This window comes from Grus americana, chromosome 4 (assembly GCF_028858705.1).
Source record: "Grus americana isolate bGruAme1 chromosome 4, bGruAme1.mat, whole genome shotgun sequence".
Lineage (NCBI taxonomy): Eukaryota > Metazoa > Chordata > Aves > Gruiformes > Gruidae > Grus > Grus americana.
The window spans coordinates 16,684,880-16,710,104 of NC_072855.1; the positions used below are offsets into that span (position 1 = coordinate 16,684,880).

At 37.4% G+C, this 25,225-nt stretch overlaps 1 protein-coding gene across 1 annotated transcript in view; it reads left to right on the plus strand.

Annotated features, from left to right (window-relative positions):
* The window catches only part of CC2D2A (coiled-coil and C2 domain containing 2A), a 63,767-nt gene extending 39,866 nt beyond the window's left edge, over positions 1-23,901 (plus strand). Inside the window, 16 exon segments of the mRNA XM_054825440.1 lie at positions 1,694-1,786; positions 3,478-3,569; positions 5,292-5,459; positions 6,904-7,009; positions 7,987-8,096; positions 8,216-8,312; positions 9,566-9,664; positions 11,220-11,396; positions 15,062-15,265; positions 15,753-15,842; positions 16,647-16,760; positions 18,295-18,429; positions 20,631-20,753; positions 21,287-21,345; positions 21,842-22,019; positions 23,039-23,901. Coding sequence (XP_054681415.1) covers positions 1,694-1,786; positions 3,478-3,569; positions 5,292-5,459; positions 6,904-7,009; positions 7,987-8,096; positions 8,216-8,312; positions 9,566-9,664; positions 11,220-11,396; positions 15,062-15,265; positions 15,753-15,842; positions 16,647-16,760; positions 18,295-18,429; positions 20,631-20,753; positions 21,287-21,345; positions 21,842-22,019; positions 23,039-23,227 — 2,034 coding nt within the window. The 3' untranslated portion in view covers positions 23,228-23,901.
* Positions 23,902-25,225: the final 1,324 nt, after the last annotated feature.

Consider the following 25,225-nt stretch of genomic DNA (forward strand, 5'->3'; position numbering starts at 1 on the left):
AGCACTAATATGCAGTACTGCTATGAAATCTTCTTTTGCTTTATATTTTTGGTTCTTTGTGTTCCTCAGAACAAATGGGTTCATCATCTCTACCAATGAACCCAGCAGCACAGGCTGTAGGACTTTGATAATCCAAGACATGCCATGTTCATGGGCAAGCAGAATGTCTTGATACACTTATGGAAATAAAGCAACACAAGTGTCTTGGGTCAAATGGGAAGCATTTCAATTTGGCATTAAGCACCAGAGTCAGAGCCAGTCAGTCTGTGTCTGAGTATTTGCTTTATCAGAAGTTTATGATATTTTCTTATTTCTTCTCAAAGTTTAATGCCAAAAGTTTACTAACAGTTAACAAGTACTAATTAATGATTTGTGGTACTTAAATCATACTGCAGTAAGAAGTCTTCTGAAAGGAGCAATGCATATGCATGTACCCAGTTAGACATTCAGCTCCCATTATTGGACTTCTAGCTTAGTCATTACCAGATCTGCCTAAAAGTTAAGATTTCTCGCTCAGAAGAGCTATTCTTATTTTATTTTGTTGCTAATCTGAAGTTATTCAACATTAATTATTATGCACTGGAAAAGTTAGATAAAGATTTAATGTAGAAATAATGAAGTGTTTCCAGAATGCGCTTCCTGGACCCTTTATCTTAGGAAAAAACTATGTTCTCTTAGGTAACAACAGTAGCACAATGACCTCAAGATTAATTTTACTGAGTCACTTCTGCATGCTAACTAGCTGTGGTTCTGAAGCCAACCTGATTTTCAGACTGCCCTTAAGCTGCAGGTCCTGGGAGACCCCCTGGACTTGTAGGCTCTGTGTTTTGCTTCGAAGCTGAGTGTCAGCTCTAGCCTTTTCTTAATTTATAAGACACTTTCCTAAATTGGTGAATAAAAGTTGCATCTGTCAGTACAGCTTTCATTGTAGTTCACCAGAATAGTAGCCACAACCCTGAGAAATACTCCATTAACATACTTCTCCCCAGGAACCAAGTACTTCTTGTAAACCTTTTCTTGTGATGGTAACTGGTATTCATCTCAGCCCCTCGGTTAAGCTACAGACTCTTTTATCAAACCTCAGGCAAAGCAAAATCTTCACTCTGGCTGCTTAAAGAGCTTTCACTTTCTCACAACATAAAACCAAAGATTTTTATTATGCTATTAAACCTCTTTATTTCTTGAATATCACTTAAAAATAGCTCAAAAATTGTTTCTCAACAAACTTTCCCACAAGTGCAGTTTCTTCCAGTGTTAGACAATATGAAAACTAGTTATGTGTATTAAAACACAGTTCAGATTTCAGGTCATCTTCCATGAATACTGCATGACTTCTGTTTATAAAGGATTCTCCCTATCGCAGCTGCAGTAACAGAAGCCATTTCCAGTTCAAATGGAATTTCAGTTTACAGCAGCAGGTCAAAGTTCAGCTTTAAAAGAAGAAAAGGAAGTCTTCAAGTTATTCATAGTAATTTAAACCACATGGATCTTGTAACTTAATGGAATTCTTGTCTCTAGTCATGGAAGTTTAGCAATGCTATTGCTGTATACATTAGCATTTTATAAACCTCTGACATCTGTTTTGGTTTACTGTGATCCATACATTAATATTAATGAAATATTTACCATTTTTCTTGTATGTAATAAAGCACTGAATATATATCTAATCACCAACTCTAGTAAATATCTTTAGGACTATGAGAAGAGACTGCAAGAGAGGGATGTGATTGACAGCAAAAATTACCTAGATGCACACAGAGCAGTTGTTGCCAACTATCTACAGAAGGTAAGCTGCAAAAAAGATGGATCCACCATATTTCTCTAGGCCATATGTTGCTTCTGTACTTGGATGCTTTATTTCCAGGAGTACTAAAAACTGATTCATCTCTAAACATGACCTACAGACATCTTTAAAATTCCAAGTTAGGCCTGAAGCTGGTCTCGTTGAACAAGTAGAGGTTTGTGAATGACTCATTTAATGTTATTGAAAAAGATGCAATATACAAAATGACCAGCCATTCTGGATTTTTCTAGCAGTTCTGTAAATTCTTTTTCACTCCAGTGACCCAGAGATTTGTACTGTTGTGTCCCAGGTATTCACTGATTACCCTCTCCTCCCTATTTTCCTTCTTGTAAGCTGTGATGCTAAGAGCTTCATTATCTCCATGAAAGCAGCCCTAACCACTCTTAAAAATCATTTAATGCAATACACAGAGTGCCTTGTCCTGCAGCCTACGGCAGAGGGCATATCTTCCATCACGTTACCTTCATTGTAGTATTAGAGTAACATCTTCTCCCCCTTATCTTGATTTAATTTATTTTTCTAGTCTGTTCATTCTGTTAGGGTGACATTCTCTTTAATCCTTAGGGGGGAAAATTATAGGAAAACATTGGTCATATAACCAAGTAAAGTTTGCAATTCCAGACTCTTTTGGCAAAATAGCAAGTGCAAAACATGGCTACCAGTTTCTTACCAGTACTGGAAAGATCAAAAAGTGTATTAAATCCTAACCAGCCAGCAAAACTCGTAATATGATGATAAAGTTGATTTGATGTAGGACAAAGCAAATTGTCTGTTAGAAAGAATGGTTTGTAAAAGAAGCATAGACAATAAAGAGTGTTTAAGTCTTCCAGGCAAGTGCCAAAGCCCAGATTCGGTATGATAATCTAAAAAAATTATTTTTAACAAAGCTGTCATGTCTATGTCAGCCCCATATGTTTTGCATGGTATTTAAGTGTGCGCTCAAACATATGGTTTATGCAGCGTACTGAATAATAGTATAGTAGTACAGAGTAACACACATTATAGTACCTTTATTTTAGATTAAATACAAGTAGCCTTTTCTAAAATAATATTTGGATATTTTACACTTTTATAAATTGTCTAGTGTGCTTGAAAATTATATTGCTCACATCAGAACTGAAATTCATTTCACTCTGAAATGTGATCTTTATACGCCTCTCGCTTCAACACAAAAATATAATAATAAGCATAACTTCAATAAAAACTTTTACAAATTACAAAGGGAGATGTATTGCAGAAAATTGTTTGTTATTGCTGTTCTGCAACTGATCTTGTAATAACACGGTGTGTAAAGGCATTACTAGCGTTAGCGGTAGGAGGAACGGACAAAGGCAATACTCTGTCACTCTGCTGCCACACAGTTGTTGGGAGAAGAGGGAAGACTTTCACCTCTATGCTTCAGTCTATGACCTCAGCATAGAAATGAAAGGAATGAGGGATTTTAAACATTTATTTGAAATCATAGTATTTGTAACACAGGCTTCATTCATTGTTCTGCAGTCTGAAGTGTTGCTTTTTTCCCCATAGCTAATACCATATAGATTTCTCTACAGCCTTTTCTGCAACTTCATTTAGACATGAAAAGAGATGTCTGTTACTGTTATTTATTGTTGTGATTGTTTCTGATGAATAGATGAAATGTCTTTCTGTCTCTTCTCCCTCCCCATTCACAGGTTCGAGAATCAGTAATAAACCGTTTCCTCATAGCAAAACACCATTTCCTTCTCTCTGACCTTGTCAATGAAGAGGAGATTCCCAGCCTGGGGTAAGGGCGCTATCTTTATTTGTTCTAAATCAAAATAATTAATGTAAAACCAGCTCAGATCTTTTTTTGCAAAGTGTATTGATGTGACCAACTGATGTGATTTAGTGTTTAGTATAATACATAAACTTCCAATCGCTGTGTACACCTCTGCCATTACAGGCAGTGTATGGCTACACAAAGTGCATAAAAACTTTTTTAAAAAAAAGTCTGGGTTTGGCAGAAGTAATGTGACTGTATGTAAATACGATTTATCATGGCTTAATGCGTCAGCTGAGCTGATCATAGCCCTAGGTGGTGCCAGATTGAATGATTTCCAAATATATCAGGCAAGTATCAGAGGTAGTAACACTACTACTGGTTCTATAGGTGATGCTGGCTTTGAGTCAGTGCATATGCCCTGCAAATAATGTGCAATAGATTTTTTTAACAGTCATTTTCTTTCTTTTACTTCTGATGCATCTCTTTGCTGTTGCTGGGTGTCATCATATGCTGTTTACTTTCAGAAATGTTACTGGGTTTTGAAATTACTTCTTCTTTTAAGTTTATTATTTGTTTTATTACTTAAAAACATTCTTTTAATTTTTGTTCCTAATTTCATACTTGTTGATTTTGACATTTATCAGCCACCACAGCATAGATGACTCTTAATTAGTGGTGCTCACTTAAAATCTGTATAAGTAAACAAGTTGTGAAAGATAGTTATTTTTCTTTCATGTAGAAGTTGCTTGTATTCACTGTAAACACTATGACACCCTTAAAGTACAGCCATAGTTTTTTCAATCAGCAGTATAAATCTAAACAGTCCCATCTGCTGGAGATAAAGAGACATGCTCTCTTACACAATAGTTCATCCTATTTTTTAGTTTGATTTACCACATCACAGAATGGAAAAATCCGAATGAGGCTATAATCAGCTTTTGTAGTTATTTAAAATCAAATACTTCATTAATATTGTCTTATCATGAATACCAATTCATATTGGATTCTGTTTGTGAATTTATATGGTTAGTGAATTTAAAATACACCATGATTTATTTAAAAGCATCTACTTAGATATTTCAGTAATTCGTGGTTTTGTGTTATTTTAACAGTACTTACTGTGGGTTTTTTATTATCTATTAGGAAATAATGCCATTTGCTATCAGTTTTTAAAGTAGATTTTGGAAGGTCTGCAGTTAATGATGTGTAAAAACATACATCTGCTTTTTATTCTTTTCCTGTTTGTTTTTGGTTTTTTGTTTTTTTTTCCTTTGGTTCTGCTTTGCCTTGGGTTATAAGTTCTGAGAGTCCAGGGTATGTTGTGGTGTATTCATTCCTCTTCCTTTCTATAGTTTGTTGTAGATAGCTGTGTAATTAGATTTTTTGCCTATTCTATACCGTGGTTGTCGTCATCTGCTAGATACGTTGTTCATACCACTGTAGTTTAGATCTACCTTGAAGCTGTGTAATTGTCCTATTTGTATCTTACCTAGTTTTGAAGGAAAAAAAAAAAACAAAACTTTTTTGCACATGTAAGTTATAATTTCTGAAATACAAGACAGAACTGGATTGTGTAGTAGTAAACGATTAAAACATATTGACATTTCATAGAGTTTTGTACGGTACTAACAGGAGCATATATTTCCTTTTTCTGTTAGTGCGTAATTTGCATGTGTGTCATGAAAACACTGGAATGCTGGATTCTATGCAAAAATGACTAAATATCTGTTCTATGATTATTAGTATTTTGGGACTCAGCCTGTTTAAACTGGCAGAGCCAAAACGACCACTAAAGCCAAGAAGAAAAGAAAGGAAGAAGGTCACAGCACAGAATTTATCAGATGGAGACATAAAACTGTTAGTGAACATCATTAGAGCTTATGATATTCCAGTGAGAAAACCAGTGATGAGGTATGTTTAAATGCCTGTTTCCAGGACAGATTCATTTTCTGGTTGCAGCTGTTTTGAGGACAGCTGAAGCAACTAATGTTGAAATTGAGCCATGTGTGTTGTTTTGATCCTCATGATAAAAACATACATACATTTATGTTTTTATTAATAATGATAAAGAGCTGCTGTTTTCTAAGTAAGTAGAATAACATGATCATTTATCAGTTATTGATTGATTGATACATTCAAGAAATGTTTTACCAAAAGCTGTATTCATCTGCTTGAGGAAAAAAAATATCTGAAAGATAACTTACAGCTTTGACAACTTTACTACTCTGGTAATATCAGATGAATTATACCTTAAGCAAGCCTGCTAGTTATACTCAGGGCAATTTTAATTCATAATATCTTAATTATTACCAAAAATAAGTATGTAAAAAATCCAGTTCTTCATTGTGGGATCCTATATTTGCCTCTTGAGTGTAGTGTGTTTGTCTTCTCCTTCATGAACTCTTTAATTTAATGGGCTGAGCCTAATTTGGCACTGACTAATTTTAAAGGTGACCATTACCTTCAGGCACATTAAGGCAATGCCTGCACTGCGTGATGCTGTGTCATGTAGAAGTACTTGAGTTCTGAACACACCTTGCATTTAACTCAGAGGTGTTTTCAAGCTGACCAATTACTGTGCGTAAGAATTTAGCATCTTCTGCTGTTTTATCTCTTTACTATAATAAAGGTTCTGTTGGATTTCTTTAAATAAGTTCATACTGAGAAAAACAATTCATATTAGAAACATGTTGACAGGAAGGAAAAGATGAAAATTTCAATTCATTATCAGTATTACAAAAATAACTAAAAGCCCTCCTAGTCTTTTTGCATTACAAGATATCTTATTTTGAGCTGCTTTCTCCATGAATAGTTATTCTTTTATAATCTCTACTGTGGTGTTATTACAAAAAAAGTTGTGTGGAAACACTATAAAAATAAATGTATTAACATTTATTTTATTTCACTCATGGGTTGCCGATTGTGTAATATTCATATGGGTTTAATTTTGTCGTAAAGGCCTTGCCTGGATACCACGAAGTCTACACTGTTTATGAATTCTGTGGGGATTCATCTTCTTAAACTGAAAAACCTGTAGCTCAAGGAAATTGTACAAGGGAGGCAAAAAAAAAAAAAAAAAAGGTCTGGGGCTGATAAGCTCTTCAGAAAAGAGAGCCTCCAGGCACAAAGTGCTCTTTTGCAATGAGGCTTACAAGAGCTATACACTCGCTACTCTTTTCTGGCATTCTTTTCATGTTATTTGATGGAATAAATATCTTTCCAAGGTTAAAGTCATAACATAAAAATATATCAGAAGTATTTCCAGAATTCTGTATGGTTAATACAGAATGTGAGGGATTCATATTTTGTAATGTGTTCTCTGTCTTTTCTTGTTGTTGTCTGTTTCCTCTCGTAGCAAACTTCAACAACCATCCAAATCTTCAAGGTCCTTTAATGAGATATTTGCAGCCTCTCCATCAGCTCAGAGCCCAGCCGGTAGCCCAGATTTGGCATTCAACCAGGTATAGCACAAAACTAACATTTCCTTATGTGAAGTCGTGAGCATTCCTCTTTTCAACAGACAGTAATGTTTACCATCAGAAAGATGTCTTATTAGTGAGGTTGGCTTGCCGACCCCTTGATCTCCAGAAAGATAGTAAAGCTGCAAAAGGTTCAGAGAAGGGCAGTAAGGATGCAAGAAATATGGAATGGCTACTGCACAACGAAAAATGGTAGGGATTTTCAGACAGAACAGCAGTAACCACAAGGAGGGGAGGAGGGTGCCTGGTGCACTCTTAGTCTAAACCAGCAGAGCCATTCTTGTGGCTGATACTGAAACTACATTTGCTTGCCATTGAGAACTAAATTCAGCATCCTTCTGAATGAAGATGGAAGCCCTTCAGGGTTTTTTCCTGATTTTCTTACGATTTTCCTTCAAAATTATTGTTTCTTGGAAAGTAGAAGAGGTTCTGCCATATGCATTTGAACGCCAATGAAATGCTCCAGTAAGGCATTTTTTATGACATTAGGGGTTTGTTGCGTCTAGTGGGAGCTGCTTATCTGTAATAGGGACCAGTTCCAGAGACAACCAGGATTGTAGCAGTAGGCTTCTTGGTTTACAGATAAGAGGATACAAGTGCACTTTGTTCCACTGGTGTCTGGATCACATGTTCTCTTTCAGTTACCTTCTCTGATTAGATAGCCAGTAGCTTTCCCACTCTCAGGGGAAAATGTGGTTTTGCTGGTGTATGTATATTTAAATTTGTCAAGTATTCTGAACACACATAATCTTTTGGAAATGCTAGCATAATATTGTTTAAAGCTTCATGAATGCTTAGAAGCCTGGGAAGTGCAACATTTAAGGTGTATTAAAGTTTTATCTGAGCTGGACCACAAAGTATACATTTATTTTTCTAAATACATGAAAATGTGTAATTTAATATGCTCTGATTAATTTTTTATAGAGATCTGTTTCCTTTGTTTTGATCTCTACTTACAGGTTTTAGTCCGTCCTTTTGTAGAAGTTTCTTTTCAGCGAACAGTCTGCCGGACGACAACAGCAGAGGGTCCAAACCCCAACTGGAATGAGGAACTTGAGCTTCCATTTAGGTATTGCAAAATGAAATCAAATTCTTTCTGAGTAATAATAATTTAATTTGAGTGTGCAGATTTATTCAAATTTTCTTGTTCTGTTCAAATCACTTCTTTGGTTTATTTAACCTTTTCAGAGTTCCTAATGGTGACTACAGCACCCACAGTTTGCAGTCAGTGAAGGATGAAGTCTTCATTAATGTTTTTGATGAAGTACTTCATGATGTGGTAGAGGTGAGTTCATAATTGAAGGACAGTGTACATTACAGAATATTATGAGCTTTTTAAAGATGACAGAATAAGACTTTTCAGTGTAATAGCTTTCACCTTCCTGTGCCTCTTTTTTCTCTATTTTGTCATTCGTTACGGTTTTATATCTAGTCAATACTACAAGGTTGTTAGAGGAAGCAGTCTTTGCAGTGTTAACCTTTTCTGTACAAATTAAGCTTGTACTATATAATCTGCTGCTAGAGTTGAACATGTGTATGTAATCTATTTTACTGATTTTTGATTACATTGGAGATATTAAAATTGAGAGGCAATATATGAATTGTAATCTGAATTCTAGTCTTCTTAAACTTAATCAGGATTTTTACTAAATTCCACATGAATGATCCCAGTTGGTTTTAACTATCTTTTTATGCTCTGTCTCATCCTGTTTTACAAGCTGTTCGGTGAAAAAAAAACATCTCTTGTATATATTGAATATATTAATTTTTTAGAATGAGATAAAAATTGCAAGTTCTAGTAACAAGAAATTTTTGTAAGCTCTCGGTGTTGACATAACTCCTTCCCCTGTTGAAACTAGTGAAAGCTTTCCCAGTCAATTCAGCATGCACAAAAATAGCAGCACTCAACATTCTTGAAAATATTGCCCAAAAATAGATAACGCACACATTTCACTGAGAACAGAATTCAGTCCTCAAAACTGAAATGGAATTTGATGCAGCAGAAGGAAGATACAAACTTGAAACTCAGATGTCGCTCTAGCCTTTAGAGAATTTTTTTTTTTTTTAAATAACTTGTAGGCTGGTCATTTTAGATTTGGAAATCCTCGATAGGAAATACCCATGAAAACATTGCTTCAATTCCACAAGGTTTAGTTAGATTTTCATACAATTTTACCTTCAAAAAGTTTTTTAGATACTAGTAAAATATTTCATTAGAAGACCATAGCTTAATTTACTTTGTCTGCGAAGACTCTTGTGGACTCCTTGTCAGATCTTTAAGTTCTCCATCACTGGTTTTCAGGAGTTGAACCCTGAAGTGCAAGCACATTGTACCATGGCCATGACATTCTTGTATTTGTTCAGCATCTGGCATGCTTGAAAGGCATGCAGAATAATCATTGCCATACTAGTAACTGAACATACAGTAAATTCTTAAAACAATAGAGAATTTTTATTAATGCCTTGATTAAATTGTTGATTGAATTAAAGGAAATGAAGCTGTCTTACAAAGTTTTACGTTGGGCAACTTTTTAATAGGATGATCATGAAAGAGGGAGTGGAATTCGCACTTGTGTTGAGAGACACTGGCTGGGATGTGTTAAGATTCCATTTACTACGATATATTTTCAAGCGAGGGTAAGTATCAATAACTCAAAGTAAATCTCTTAAAATATAAAACTGGAGAATTGAAAGGGGCTGGTAATGGAATGTCAGATTTAATGATGTTCTCTGTACCTGTTAGTTTACTTTTATGGAATTATTTGAAAATGCCCTTGAAACCACTGCTTTTTGTCAAATTTGGTGAGTGTCAATAAGTTCAGCGTTTTGAAGGGAGAAGAGGTAGAGAAACATACTTCTACACTGACAATGCAGCCTGGCTTCCTTCAGTAGTAAGGTTAAAAGTGCAAATTATTTAGGTGTTTTTGTCAGTGGCTTTTGAGATCTCTGGTATTGCACAGCCTAGATAGGTGAACTAGGAATAGGAATATCACCTAGATAGGTGACAGGAAACGAGACCTAACTCTTCTTTTTCCACACTTTTCATGAATGACCAAATTTTCACTTTTGCCTCTCCCAATCCCTTCTTTCCTCCATTTCGAAAACTTTTCAAGAGAATCTTTTTTCAAGAGATATCAACAGTTAGTCATGGGAGTGATAGTAAAACATGCAGTTCTTCATAGGGGAAAGACATTTTTTTATCCACCCATCCATCCTGGACTTAGGTTAAGGAAACTAATTTTTCACATCAATAGTCCTATCATATTGTAATCTTGCTGTAGGACTCTCTTTCTGCAAGGCAGTTACTTTCATGTGTAGATCAAATCATCATATCACAAAAGTCTCAGTTTCTTACTTCATAAATTTTGTTCTTAAATGTTTGATGGGCCAGCCCAGTGAGTCGTCTGTTCATCTTCCACATCCACTGAAGATGTCCTTCCTGACAGCAGTCATCTGAATTCTGCCCAAATCAGGAGGTTAATCTTCTTGCTTTTCTCTTAAAGCTGTGTGCTTCCACTGTTGAGACTTGTCCGAGCAAGTGTGAGGCATGCCATCCCTTGTCTGACATGACCTTTCAGAAAGACCTTATGTTCTGTTTGTGGTGGCAGAGGGAGGAGCGAAGGGCTGGTGAGTCCATTGGAGCACTCTTCCATGGGGAAGCTGGCTGAATGGGCATGGTTCTAGTTGCACCCAAGAAGCATCAGCAGCTTCTGCATGGAAGGTGTCCATCTGTGAGATGCTGGAGCATCATTCCCACGTCACTCAAACACAGGCAAAGGCCTGTTGGTGTGATGCTGCCTTCAGAAGCACAGTCCTGCAACCTGTATTTTGCCATTTTCCCAGTAAATAGCGCCATGTGGAGATTGCCATTTGAAAGAAAAACAGTGAGAGGCTGGCACTCTTTCTTTAAGAGCTAGTGTGTATGATTTCCATTACATTAAATATTAGTGTCCATAATATGCAAGAGAAGCTGAAATCCAGTTGTAGTTAATACATTTAGCGAGATGTCTCATGTTTTCCCCAAAAGTTAATCAGTATGTATGTTATATTCTCTCATTTTACTCTTTTGTAATTCAGATTAATAAAGAAATCAAAGGAATAAAATATTTGAATACAAGTAGCAAACGTATTTGAGAAGGAAGTTTTGCTTTTTTTTCTTCTAATGTGAAGTATTTCTCTGTATGTGTTGTAGATAGATGGTACGTTTAAGGTGGGTATTCCTCCAGTCCTCCTTGGCTACAGCAAAGAAAAGAACCTGGGAATCGAGAGAGGTTACGATTCTGTGCGAAATCTGAGTGAGGGCTCGTATATAACACTGTTTATTACCATTGAACCACAGCTCATTCCTGGAGAGTCAGTCAGAGAAAAGGTAACTAATCAGTAATTCATCATATTCTTTTTGTTTCCAGTGGTGCAGTTCTTGAGATGCATATTAAATAGGTGTGCTTAGTGTACCAAAGGACATGAATACAAGTACAGAAAGACATTAATACAAATTCTGAGTGTTATTCTTCAATTTTTTTAGCTCAGTTCAATTTCATTGGATGCACCATTAAGTTAGATGGACACTTAACGCATGAGAAGTAACTTTTACTAGGTATCTAGTTCCAGTGTTAATAGAAAGCAAATTTGCATTCATTATCTGTGAGCATGTAATTTTCCCATTTACTTCTGTAAACAATAAAGTATTCATGTGAGGATTTGTGAACAGTGGACAAAAAGGAGGTGGCAGGTGCAAACGTAGTATTTTCTTGCTTCTGTGTTGATACCATTCAAACACAGCATTTATTATTTATGGCTTCATGCATGCCTCCAGATCTTGAAGATAATTATTTCTAAACAGCAGCTCTTTTTTTTTTTTCAGTTACTTTACTAAACCAGAAGTGCCTTACAGTAGCAACAACAATATGTAGTTAAAATGTATACACCGCTTGCTATTTTATGTACCATTATGCAATGATTTTGAGATCCATTCAGCAAGGATGAATGTTTTTCATGCACAAACAGCAGTGGTTCATTCTTTTCCAGTTCAGTGCTATACTGGTCATTTATTAGAGACAAACAGGAACTGGAGAGAAAGGTTATGTAATTTCTTTTTCAGAATAAATATAAAATTGTATGCTGCATTCTAAAAAGCTTTTTTCCTGTTAAATTATCGTCTTGGAAACTACCCAGTCCTGTGTTTTCTTGCTCTCATGCAATACTGTGGGAATTGTTACAATTTAGTACTGTTGAAAAAAAAGAAAAATAATAAAGTGCATTCATGGATGCCTTTTAAGGTTAATTAGCTTGAATGATAAGATTATTACTAGGACTCGAAACCATAAATATAAACTTAACAGCCTTGAAGCATGTTTAATAGATGAGACCTTATTCAGGAGTTTCATAGTCTTAATCTTCACATACAGTAATTAGTTGCTGGGGAAGAAAATTACTGAATTTGTAAGGAAACAGATCTCTGTTTATAGAGAGACCTGTCTCCAGTACTGTTTCAAAAGAAAAATTATAGAAATTCAAATAAGGGGCGAGATTATTGTAAAGTATTATGGACTGTATGTTGCGAATCTTGACCTCTTTAAATAATGAACAAATGTTCAGAATTTCTTGCATAGATGCAATTTGATGCTTAGTTACCAAAAGGTTGTGTGTTATATTAATGCCTAGTGAAATGGTAGCTATAATTAGAGTGGATTTGAACACTCCAGAGGGAAAAAACAGCATATTTTAAGTCATAGATCTTGCTGATATAAGTCCTCTTTCGTTTCAAATCTGACAGTAGGAGCTAACTGCCCCTCGTCAAAACCCAGACATAAAGAACTAGAAAGAAGACTGAAGTATCTTCCATTCTGAAGATGCAGCAAAGAATCATAGCACACTAAATCACAACACAGGAAGTGAGTCCTAAATAACAAGAATAGCAAGAAGTACTACGTGTCAAAGCTGCTCCTCACAAGGAGCCACACTGAGAAGACAAGGGGCAGAGGGTACAAGTTGCACCAGGAGAGGTTTTATCTTGATGTAAGAAGGAAACTTGTTACAGTGAGAACAATCATTCACTCAAACAATCTCCCCAGGGACATGGTAGAGTCCCCATCACTGGAGGTTTTCAACATGCAGTTGAACAGGGTGCTAGATAATCTCATCTAGGCTCCCTTTCCCACAAAAGTTTGGACCAGATGGTCTTTCGAGTACCAAAAAGTATGCATTGTTACTGAAGTGCGTTGAAAGTAAAACCAGGAATAAGGAAAAATGGTGCTGAGGTAAAAAAACTATTGGTACAGAAGATCTGTTTTCTCAAATTTGAAGAACAGCGAAAAACCAGTTGTGATTAATCAATCAGTAGGAGTTTTGCCAGGTTTTTTGTTCACTCTTTGCATTAGAGATTTTTCTAAATCTTATAAAAATTTTACTTAGCAGCAGATGATGTGTTTACCTTGGATACTAAGCCAAACCAAGTTATTTCTTTAGCAAACATTGTACGAGATTTTCAAATAATCCATTTTTTCAAAGCAATATAAATAGAAAACACTAAAATATAATTTCATATTAGAGAAAACTCCATAAAGCAGGACTAAATTCATTAAGAGACTGTTCTATTTTAGGTGGTGTGTATTGAATGAAATCTGTACATAAAAGCACTACTAAAGTGACATGTGCATGTATTCTAACTGTGGCTGAAAAAGAAATTATTCTGTGCTGCAACTCCCTGAATGTAGCACATATACTTATTATAGAAAGTGTTTGGTATTAAATGACAGAAACTAACTAAATATTTTTAGTGTCCTTTGCTCCTATTCCTGGCCATTCCTTCTGTAGTTAAGTCATTTGAAATACTTGTGTACTCTTTTAGGATACTAAGCTTAATTTTAGTGTAATTTTACAATACCTTTTTTGTTTCTTCACCTATTTTTCCTCTCTTTCTTGCTGTCCTTCCTGAATCTCTATATAGATGAATGAAATGCTTAAGAAGGTATACTATTAATAAAGTAAATCAGTTGAGAAATTCCTGTTGTGATCTGTTTAAGCTTGGTTTTGTAGCAGTATTTTTGCACTTCGCATTACTTGACTGTGGCATCGTAGTTGTTTCTTTGTCAGTAATATTTGCAGTGGATTACTACATTTAGCTTTACAAAGTGCCGGAGGCTGTATATATTGGCTGTTAATTATGGTTGAGAGGAATCACCACTGCATGCCTTCTCTGCTGACTTGGTGGTCTAGCTGTTCCACCTCTGGTTAGTTTGAGAAGGGTAGCAAAGGACAAAGTGGTTTATTTTGATCACAAATATTATGAAGGATGAGCTTTCATTCTCAGCACCACTAGAAATACCCAAGGGATTCTAAGGAGAAGTAAAAAAACTATTTTGACCAATCCGAAGACTTTTAAAAGATGACATCTTAGGTGACATATGAGCAAATAATTGTCATTGTTCTATAATTAATTTGTGCTTTTGAGTCCTAGATTTGCTTCTGGAAAATCTCATCTAAAAGCATTAAAATTTTAGACAAGTCTGAATTACATGGATTTATCTAAAAATTACTTGGACTATTTCTGCAAATATTTTGGCATTGCGCAGGGTTGTCACAGTATCATTTATATAAAAATCACTGGGATTTTGTGCATAACCTCAATTGTGGTTTTAATGGTGTGTGATGTGAATAGCATGTAGGATTATTACCTAACCATAAGTGTTTACCTTTGAATTAATATATGGTGTTACATACTCATCCCTGCAGTTTTACTTGGCCATAACTTTCACTACAGTTTAAGTGCTTTAATAAAGCCAGCTATAAGTACAGGTCATTAAACGCATTTGTAAGTAAATGCAAAGTGCGTGGTTTTCCATTACCTTCGCCTTTCTTATATGTCTGTGAGCCAAAGTATATACTGCAAGGAAAGTTCAAAATGCTATTAGGAAAGAATTGTACACTCCGTTTATGCTCTTGTAAATGGTGAAATAAGGCCACACATCGTAAAGATTTAAGCCCAAATTATAAATAAAACTGGTTTTGTATAAATTCTACTGTCTTTTGAAGTTTGATACCCAAGAAGATGAGAAATTGCTCCAGGCAGCAGCAAAGTATGAAGTTGAATGTACATCAAAGTTTCCAAGCCGCCAATGCCTAACAACTGTAGTTGACCTCAATGGGAAAACAGTTTTTATTACCAGATACATCAAACCTCTGAATCCACCACAGGAGCTTCTCGATGCTATCCCAAATAGTTCTCAAACAGCAGCAGTAAGTACTTAGAAAAGATAGCGATGCTTCTGGGATATAGATTTCAGAATGTGTGTGTTTGCATAGGCACACGCACATGCACATAGGCACATAACCTTTTTATATGTTTGCTGTATAGCTACACTTGTAAAGGGAGAACTAGAGATACAAAATAAGTGGTAATGACAAGGTGTGATACATAGTAAGTCTATCCATAATGATGCTGGGAAAGGATGTTTGTTTTCTGTGGAAAAAAAATAGGTATATTAATGAGTATTGTCCTTTAAAAGACCAAGAATGATGTCAAACCTCAATGGGAGTAAATCATATCAGTCTTTGATAGGAGTTCTAAAATGAGCTCACTGCTACTGTAATGAGGGTAGTCAGTGTCTTGTCATTGATAGCTGTGGAAACAGCACTGTGCTTCCCATCTGGTATAGTACTACTATTGTTATATATCTGTGTCGTGAATTGAGGGGGTGACTTGCTCTGTTTTGTTTTCTTGCAGGAATTGGTGGCTCGATATGTTGCTTTGATTCCTTTTTTGCCAGATAGTGTGTCATTTGCTGGAATTTGTGATTTATGGAGTACATCAGACGTAAGTAATTCATTAAACAGAAGTCCTTTATCCTCTTGAATGTGATGTAACATCCTAGCAGCCCTCGCTTTCATGGAGAGATTGTACTAGATGAGCTCTTCAGGTCCCTTCAGACCTAAATTATTCTGTGATTCTATTATTGTGAGAACTATTTTTCTTTATAAGCTGTTTATTTCAAAGAATGAGGACCAAAGCTTGAGAAAAGTTGCTCATCCTGATTTGAGCCAACATTTTTATCCTTGATAGGTTGCAATTGATTAGCCCTAAGAATGCTTAGGGCTTTAAGCTTTTCCTGTTTTTTTTCAGTTATAAAACAATCGAAAATGGCTAGTCATGCACAGTGCAAGGATGCTGACTGATGGAGACTTTAAAACCAGTCTTAAAATTGATCATTGCAGTTCCATGTTCCAGAAAAAGCATTGCGTGTAATGTCAGCAGTAATGGGAGATTTGGCGTTCTTTGACACATACAGATAAATGCTGTCATCTATAGAATAACAGCAGACGTTAATTATAGATGATGTTTTTACCATCTCAGAACCTTTCTGCAAAAGTCAGAGTAACTCAAAAGACAGAGACCTTGGTTCTTGTGGTAAAATCCCAGATCCATTTCATGGATTTTCACAGCATTCACTCTTCATCCTGCATGTTGAAGCAGTGCCCAATAACCAATAAAGATTAGTTGCAAAGATCTGAGAGGACTCTCTTGCTTCAGAAGTGTTAAGAAATATTATTAAATGTTGTAAGTTGAAAACACAGTTGATAACTGCAAAGAAAGATTTTTTTTTTTTTTAATCTCAATTAGCAATTTCTTTATCTTCTGGCGGGAGATGAGGAAGAACATGCCGTGCTCTTGTGTAATTATTTTCTTGGTATGGGGAAAAAAGCCTGGCTTATCATTGGAAATGCTATTCCTGAGGTAAGAGGATTTTTTTCATTTGGTCTGAATGTTAACTTTTATTCTCTGAAGTCTTTGGTTCCCACCAGTGGACAGAATTGTTTCTTGCTGGCATGTTTTCCCAGGAAGTTATCTAAACATTGGTGCTGCTGGAACTGATTCTTTCCAGAGAGAAAAAAAATAAGTTGAAAGCATATCTTAGCATAATATAGTCTGTTGGGTTTTTTCTGGACCCATGCTTCCATGCTTAATCTGGTAGTAGCTGTCGTCCTCATAGTACAATACCCACATCTGTAAACCTTGATTGGACTTTAGCTGGTATAAACGGTGTGTCCAGGACACAGGTATCAAAGATGCTCCGTTCATCGTGCCCGAGTCATGAATACAGAGCCTGTGACAGAGTTGGGGTGGGACTGGGTAACAGGGGAGAGGCAGCAGGAGAGGGTTAGGGCATTCTTACTGGCACGTACATGTCCCTTGATCCCCTCTCCAGCTGATGGCAAAGCTGCAGCAAGAGTAATGATAGATCTGTTCGGGCTTGACCAGTCTTCATCTGCCTTCTGTAATATGGGCAGGTTTGCAGTCTGCTTTGCCTTGGGCTGCTATGGGCCCTGCCATTGCTCTGAGCCTGCTTGTGGCAGCAATCTGGCTTAGACTGGCCAAGAACTACAAAATTTAGGTTATTTTGCCCCTTAGGAGATGAATTTGTTCTCGGGGAAGCACTCAGACTTCGAAGTAACCAATACTGCTCTTTTCAGAGATGGTAATACTGTTTACAATGCAGATTTCCACCATTAGTATCTTAAATTACCAAGCACGTGTCAAAGTTTCGCAGAACAGAATTTTGGTAAAAATCCCTGTCAAGACTAGTTTCTTTAGCGCATTCTCAGATATGGCAGTGGCAGGAACAGGTACTCAGGTACATTCCTTCCACTCCGAATCTGATGAAGATGGTAGTCCTTAATAAAGCCTTCAGTTTATACATGTACAGAGGGGGATTATTCCGGGTATTTCAAGGTACCTTGAAAATGTGGGAGATGATAACAAGAAAACAGAAGAGCAGTTTAGGGATTCCTGATAAAGAACACAAAAAGATAGGTGGGAAACTCCTTATGTGCCTGTATGAGGGAAAGCTGATGGATGAGGCACAAAGTGTGGGCCATCCTTCAGCTCGGAGATTGCCTGTGGATGAGAGCTGTGGCAGGAGCCAAGACAGATGTGCTGATGTTGAAGTGGCACACATTAAACGTTCCTGTATATGGAATTTTGCATAAGTTTCTACCTGAACCAAGACAACTTTCAGAATCTATATTTTAAGAATGGCTCAGGGCTGTGTACATCTAACATTTCTCTGCCACGTAGGAGACAGAGAACACGTTATTATGTACCCATTAGTTGATCGAATTTTAACAAATCTGTAAATTCTTCCAACCAGTTTGCCCCCAAAAGTACTAATAATCTCAGTAGTAACAATTTAATATTCCAAACAATACAAACCCTACTGTCTTTGTAGCCAGTTTTAAAACATCTTTCTCATACTTCTTTTTCTTCTTAGGGACCAACTGCATATGTATTAACTTTGGAACAAAGTCGATATGTAATTTGGAATCCCAGTACTGGATGTTTTTATGGGCAGTATGATACTTTCTGCCCCTTACAAAATGTGTATTGTCTGATCAGCTGTGACAATGTAAGTGTACTCATTTCTATACACATAAGAGCTGATAACTTGTTATTTTTCTTGACCTTATGCATCATTTGTTCATCAATGTAATTATATTTATGCTGTCATGTTAGTGATTTTATTCAATCTTAGGTAGGTTTTTCAGCTACTTTAAATACTTAAAATAAGAAAGACTTTTTTGATCGCCATTTAGGTGGATCATGACATCCATTCATTTAATTTTTGGTACTGGGTTTTACTTACATGTTTTCCAACTTGGATGGCCTAAGAATACGTTCAGTTTGCTACTGCTTAGCTGAGGAGTAGTAATTCAGCAAAGCTAATAGTTTGCAGGTGAAACATAACTGAACAATGAAAAATAAAGCATATTGGAAGGAGTCACTGGAGTTGCGTACATAATGGCGGGCACAGCCCTGAATGGTCCTATGTGCAGAACATAGAGCTGGCATGACAAGGCACAAAAACTACTGATTTTTTGCTTGGTGTCAAGTCTTCCTGTTTATCTGCTATAAAATACAAGTAACGCTACTGCCTGTTCACAGTATGCCATTCATTGTGTGGATGGAAACCCTCTGAGAGGCAGCAGTGGGGGAAAGGAGAGAGAAGCCGTGGTAAGAGCTGGGCAGCTCCGGGCAGGTGAAGCAAAGGCCACAGACAGCACAGGGCAGAGCTGAGCCTGTGCCTGGAGGGACACAAACCCCTGCAGGTTCCTGCCAGCTGCGGTCCCTGACGTGGCCGGAGGCCAACCTGCACAGCTTCTGGGGGCAGAAATGGGACGTGGTAGCTGGGTAGAGGGATGTGTGAAAGTCTGAAACTGAGAGCATAGGTGAGTTTAAAAAAAGAACCCAATGATTTATTTGAATGAAAACTGGAAGTTGAGTTTAGCAGTTTGCTCCTCAGTTTTTTTAAGTGAGTCATGCTTCTGTTGCACACCAAAATATAGCAAATGTTTGCTTTTATTTTCTGCATTGAAAACATACCTGGAGAGGGCCTTTGAAGTGTCATGCACTGTAAGTTTTGTTTTGCTTTTTAATCTTGTGTTTAGAATAAAACTCCAGAAGGCTTTGGATGAGAATTTAATATTCTAAAGCATGTTTATTTTAAAAGTGTCAGTTCTGTCTTTCATTGAAAGTGTTCTGGGGAGTGCTTGAATTGGTTTGGGTTTTTTTTTCTTTTTTGAAGTAATACTAAATCTACAGTTAAGAAAAATGTAATTTAATTGTTGATTGCTGGAAGAAGCAACTGAGGACTTCAGCACTGACAGCCTCATCAGCTAACCTTGAACTACAGAGCGCAACGTCTTTCAAGGCAACTAATTCCAGTCTATGTGCAACGGAGCAGGTGTGCTGCCAGCAGAGCAGTACTGCATCATAGCCAACAGGAAAAAAACAGGCCCTACACAGAACTGTCAGTTTACAAACAGTTACATATTAATTGCTGGTACATTTACATATTAATTGCCAGTGCATTTTGCAGCCTTAGCAGTAGTTATTTAAAGGTTGCGTTGAACAAGAAGCACGTAATGCTTGTGTGCTTCAGACTAGACTCAAACACAGACCAAATTTACCATCTATAAAGAAGTGGAGTGCAAGACACAGGTTCCCCTTGATGACAAAACATACATAGGAGCTATGTGTGTCTGCAGTATCTACTTCTATTCTGTATCATAAGCCTGAAATTGCAATGGTGCTGGGGTGCAGCAGGCCACCAGGCATCACAGCTGCACTGGGCTGTTGGAAGAATTGCATCAGAATTCAGCAGCTTTGTGTAGCAATCCAGACGGGTGGAAGCGCAGCTCAGGACAGCAGATGAAACTCTGGAGTATATGGTAACCCACCACCACGTGATGCTGAAGTGATAGCAAAGGCAGAAAGTTTCTGAAAGTGTAAAAACTGCCATGGTGCACAGCGGATGTGGTGTTGAAAAGGAAATGCTGGAGAAAAATAAAAATTGAGCAGGAAGAGCTGCTGCCTGCAGACAGTAACTCTGTTCACACACTATTCTCAACCCATACACAGGAGCACAAGACATGACAGACCAGCACCATCCCTTTTGATGTGCCAAAGTTGCATGTCAGCTGTGACTAACAAGCTTGCCTTGTTTCATATGAACGCAGACTGGTAATTGCTGGAGGAGGTCAAGATTGTACAGTATTCTATTGCCATAGCTGTGATTTTATGCTGAAAGTTAAACTTGCTTTCTTGTAGATTTGGTTTAATATGCAAGAATATGATTCCCCAGTAAGGATAAATTTTGATATCAGCAAACCAAAACTCTGGAAGTCTTTCTTTTCAAGAAGCTTGCCCTTCCCTGGTCTCCGCAGCATTCAGGTATGAACATATCTGTCACCAACTTCACTTGAGGGGTTGAGAGATCAGAGACTTCATCTGTTTCTTTATGCTAAGTTCTTTGGATTTCTGTGGTTAAGTATATTTATGTAATAGCATTGGGTTTTAAAAAGATTGTCCCAGGCAATCCTTAAAAATACAGCAAAGTGTTTGGTTTTGTACAGAATGAATGCACACCTTTTGTCCTCTAACTATGTAAGGTCTGAGGACCACAGTGAAGGAAATGGGACAAATCTTTAACACAACCCTATCCAAAGTAGCTATACACACAACCTTAGTAAACAAACAGGAATTTTCCTAGTTTATCAAAGGTATAAGCAGTTGTGGGAAAAGAAAAAATAAACAGCATTACACACAAACATCTTATTGCTTTTATTATGTCTCTACCAAATAATAGATTACTTTAGCATAATTGTGAACACGAGTACCATCAAGGCAGTAACTCCTGAAGTTACATTGCTGTATAGATAGAAGGGATTGCACTTTTAATCTTTAAACTTTTTATTTATCACTAGCCTGAAGAATTAGTTTATCAGCATTCAGACAAGGCTGCTGCAGTGGAACTACAGGGCAGGTAAGTCTACCTCCAAAACAAACGCTCTCAGTGCTGATTGCTAGAGGTGGAGTATCTTCTTACAATCCCAAGTATTTGTATGTAGGAAAAAAAAAAAATAAAAAAAAAAGCCAAGCCCAAAACGTGCTTTGGGTGCTAGGAATTGAAAATGGCCTACAAAAAAAAAAAAAAGCAGCAGCAGCTTTTTAATTCTTTCTCTTTAATAGATATTGCCAGATAGAAAGAACTGATCAGGCACTGCTGTACAGTTTGCTAATAAGCAAAATGCTGTGGAGGGAGGGGAGGAGGGTGTGGACTAAAAAGGGCTGTAAACCCCTGGGGTCCCAGGCTGTTACAGACCGTGCTGTGTTGGCATTGCTTTTCTGTGCTTTAGGTAGCAGTAAGTTTAACTGAGGTCAGTTGTAGTTCTCATAATCTGTACTAAGCATGTCACAGGAGAGGAGTTCAGGTATCAAATAAATACTAGAATTGCAGTAATAGGTGTATTTTATTGCAGGATTGAAAAAATATTAAAAGATAAGATTATGGAATGGAGACCACGGCATCTAACTCGCTGGAACAGATACTGTACCTCTACCCTACGGAACTTTCTGCCGCTGCTGGAACAAAACCAAGGCAAAGATGTAGAAGACGACCATCAGGCAGAGCTGCAGAAACAGCTAGGAGATTACAGGGTATGGCTCATGCATAGAAGTAGGAATCTAAAGCCTTTAGGATTTAGTATCGCTACTCTAGCATAGAAGTGTCTTGGGCTGTTTATTTCCTCTACTACCAAAAGTCACAAGAGCTTTTATACCAAAGATAAACCAAGGTAATATTTACAGAGTCAAGGAGCAATGATCTATTTTATTTCATTTCTAGATGTTGAAGATAAAAACTTTCTGACGAATGTAAAGATAAATTGGCTGCATTGTTCTTGTATTACTGCTGTACCATGAGTGTCACTGCCTCTACTACCCAATACAAGCGCAGTCTTGTAGCGCTCGATTCGATCGGTGCATTGGCTCTCAAGTCTTGTCAGTAAGGACCTGGCACTAGTGCTGAGTAGTGCTACACAGAGTCTGCTTACAGGTGCAGGAGTCCCCACAACATGCTTTACTTGTTTTCTACTCTTTCTCTTTAAAGATGGGAGAAAATTTACTGAAGTATTGACTACAGCCACTGGTACACCCATGCATTCTTCCCCCAGACTGTTCTGAAGGTTGGGTCCTGCTCTTCACATAAAAGACCATGGGAACCATACTGTACACAGTGCTGGCCATTTTCAAAACAAGTTGAGGTTTCAGTTCCTGTTGGCCCCAAAGTGTATTATGGGCAGACGGTGTTTGCCAACTACCCATCCCCAGCCAGTGTAGATAGAACACAACAAATTAAAGCCAGTTAAGAGGCAGAAAACCAGCAAAGTTATGTGTAGGTGTTCAATAATGTAACTTTATTCTGGTGGATTTCTAAACATCTTCATTTTGAACTTAACCCAGACTGAAAAGGAAAAATAGTAGAAGCTTGTCTGAAGTATGTGAAATAGGGAGGTGGCATTAAAAAACAAAATAGGCTTTTTTATTGCATGTCCTCAGGCCAGCAATAGAAAAGATAAATTTACATAAATAGTACTCAGATTTTTAAAACTATGTATTTATTTAGGTGCTTTTACCTCTTATGCTTACCTTACATGTTTTTTTCTTCTTTCTCCCAGGTCTCTGGATTTCCTATTCATATGCCATTTTCTGAAATCAGACCTTTAATAGAAGCTGTACACAGCACAGGAGTTCATACCATTGATGTTTCCAATGTTGAATTTGCTCTAGCTGTGTATATTCATGCTTATCCCCAAAATGTTCTCTCTGTATGGATTTATGTTGCCTCACTTGTTCGAAATAGGTAGTACAGACCAGTCAGAATACCTCAAGAAATTTGCTTATGTAGAGGTAAATAAATTTCTCACCGAATAGAACAGATTTCTCACACTGCTGATCTGAGCTATCCCAAGTATTTTAAAAACAGAGCGAGAACCTGATTTTTAGTAGCTGCAAACATGAGCTTTATTCACCCTACAACCACTGAAGATACTACTTATTACCACTAAGGAGGAGACTGACATCTTAAAATTCCAGTACTAATAGGTGATTTTTTTATACAGTATTTTACTGCTCCTTGTGGGACATCACACTCAAAAGCATTACACATGCCTACATCTAGTGACAGTGCAGAGTAAGAGGATAGAGTTTGGCCACCTTTTCAGGTGAAACTTGGTTCCTGGAATCATGCCTTGAAGACTCTGGCTTTAGCTATGGTTTATCTGCAGACCTTCTTCCTCTTCAAAGACACTGTCATTCAGTCACCATACAAATAGTTACAGCTTTCCAGTACCCAAGTTCCTGAATGAAGACCAGAACTATTCACTCATGACTAAGTTTAATGCACCAAAGAGCCATCCAAGAAGGCCATACTTCAGTTTTTAAAAGCCTGCTACTTCATACTTAGTGTCTGAATAATGCCAGCACCATTTAGAGGTGTAAAATGACATTTTCTTTAAAAGTTGAAGACAAAATATTTAATAAATATTTATACAAAAAACTTAAGTGAAAGCTCATTTATTTTATACTCCAAAGTAATTTAATCAAATTATTTTATGAAATCCTTATCTGCAAGTTACCCTCATGAAAGATTATCAAAACAATAGTTTACTAAAGATCAGATTTGCTTATTAGTATGTAACTAGTGGTGTTAACTGTTAATGCCAATATAAATACATACACTTTTCCTGCAGCTACCTTACTAATTAAACTCTTCCAACTGAAAATGATGGTGGGTTGAGCTTAGGAAGGGTGTTCACCAGAACATATCAAAGATTGTTCCTGAGCTTAATTCTAAACTAGACTCAGTCCATCTCATAAATACTAGAGACAAAATCTTTGGTTTAGAGCCTGTGGTTGCCACAGGTTCCCTCTGTAAACCTCCAGCAGAAAGGAGCAGCTACATTGTCTGAACACTGATGACATGTCCCAAGTTTAGTCCAATTCCCCTTCAGAGGTGAAGAAGAAACCTGATGTAAGTGAACAGAGTTTTCTGCAGCTGATCCAGCCCTCAGCAGCATCTCTACCACTCTGCCCAGAAACCACCACGTCGCAGCAAGGAGAAGGACCTCTGGCTGCACCTTCCCAGCCTCAGAAACAGTTCTGGAACACAGACAGATGCAAGCCCACTATGTACCTCATTGCTCTCATCTTGCCTCAGTCAGCGTTGCACAAATGGCCGCATACCTACTCTAACCTCTCGGCAAAGTAAATTTAATGCAGCTTACTTGAAACAACAGTAGCTGGAGCAACAGTAGCCTTTTATACTTCCTCTGTAGGTTCTGAGCACTGTCCACTCTGCCTCTAGCCCACAATCAGCTGCTAACCATGAACAGCTAACTCCACATCAACTCCAGGTTCACTGGGATTTTCCTTACCTTACCACTCTTCACTATTAGTGGGAGCAAGATGGTTTCAAAACTTGCAGTTTATTGTGATCTCCAGCTATGCCTGTAAGCTGACTTCCCAAACACAAAGAATCTTGAAAGCTACATATGCCACCAGGACCACTGTCCTAAATAAATACTAGTCACAAGAATTTATCCAGTTAAAACAGGTAAAAATTGGAAGTTTGACATACTGCCAGCCTTCAAATTCGGCAGGATGGGGGGGGGGGGGAAAACCCCCTCTACCTTCTACAAATTCTGCAACATACCCCTCCTCTGCCCGAGAGAACGCCAACCTGCAGCTATGCCAGTCACACAAGCTGGTGGCCACTGACATTTGCAGCTTGACAGGGGGTGCAACACACACTCCCTTTTGCAGTGGGCTCTTCCCCATGCCGCCCCACACACAACTCGTACGTT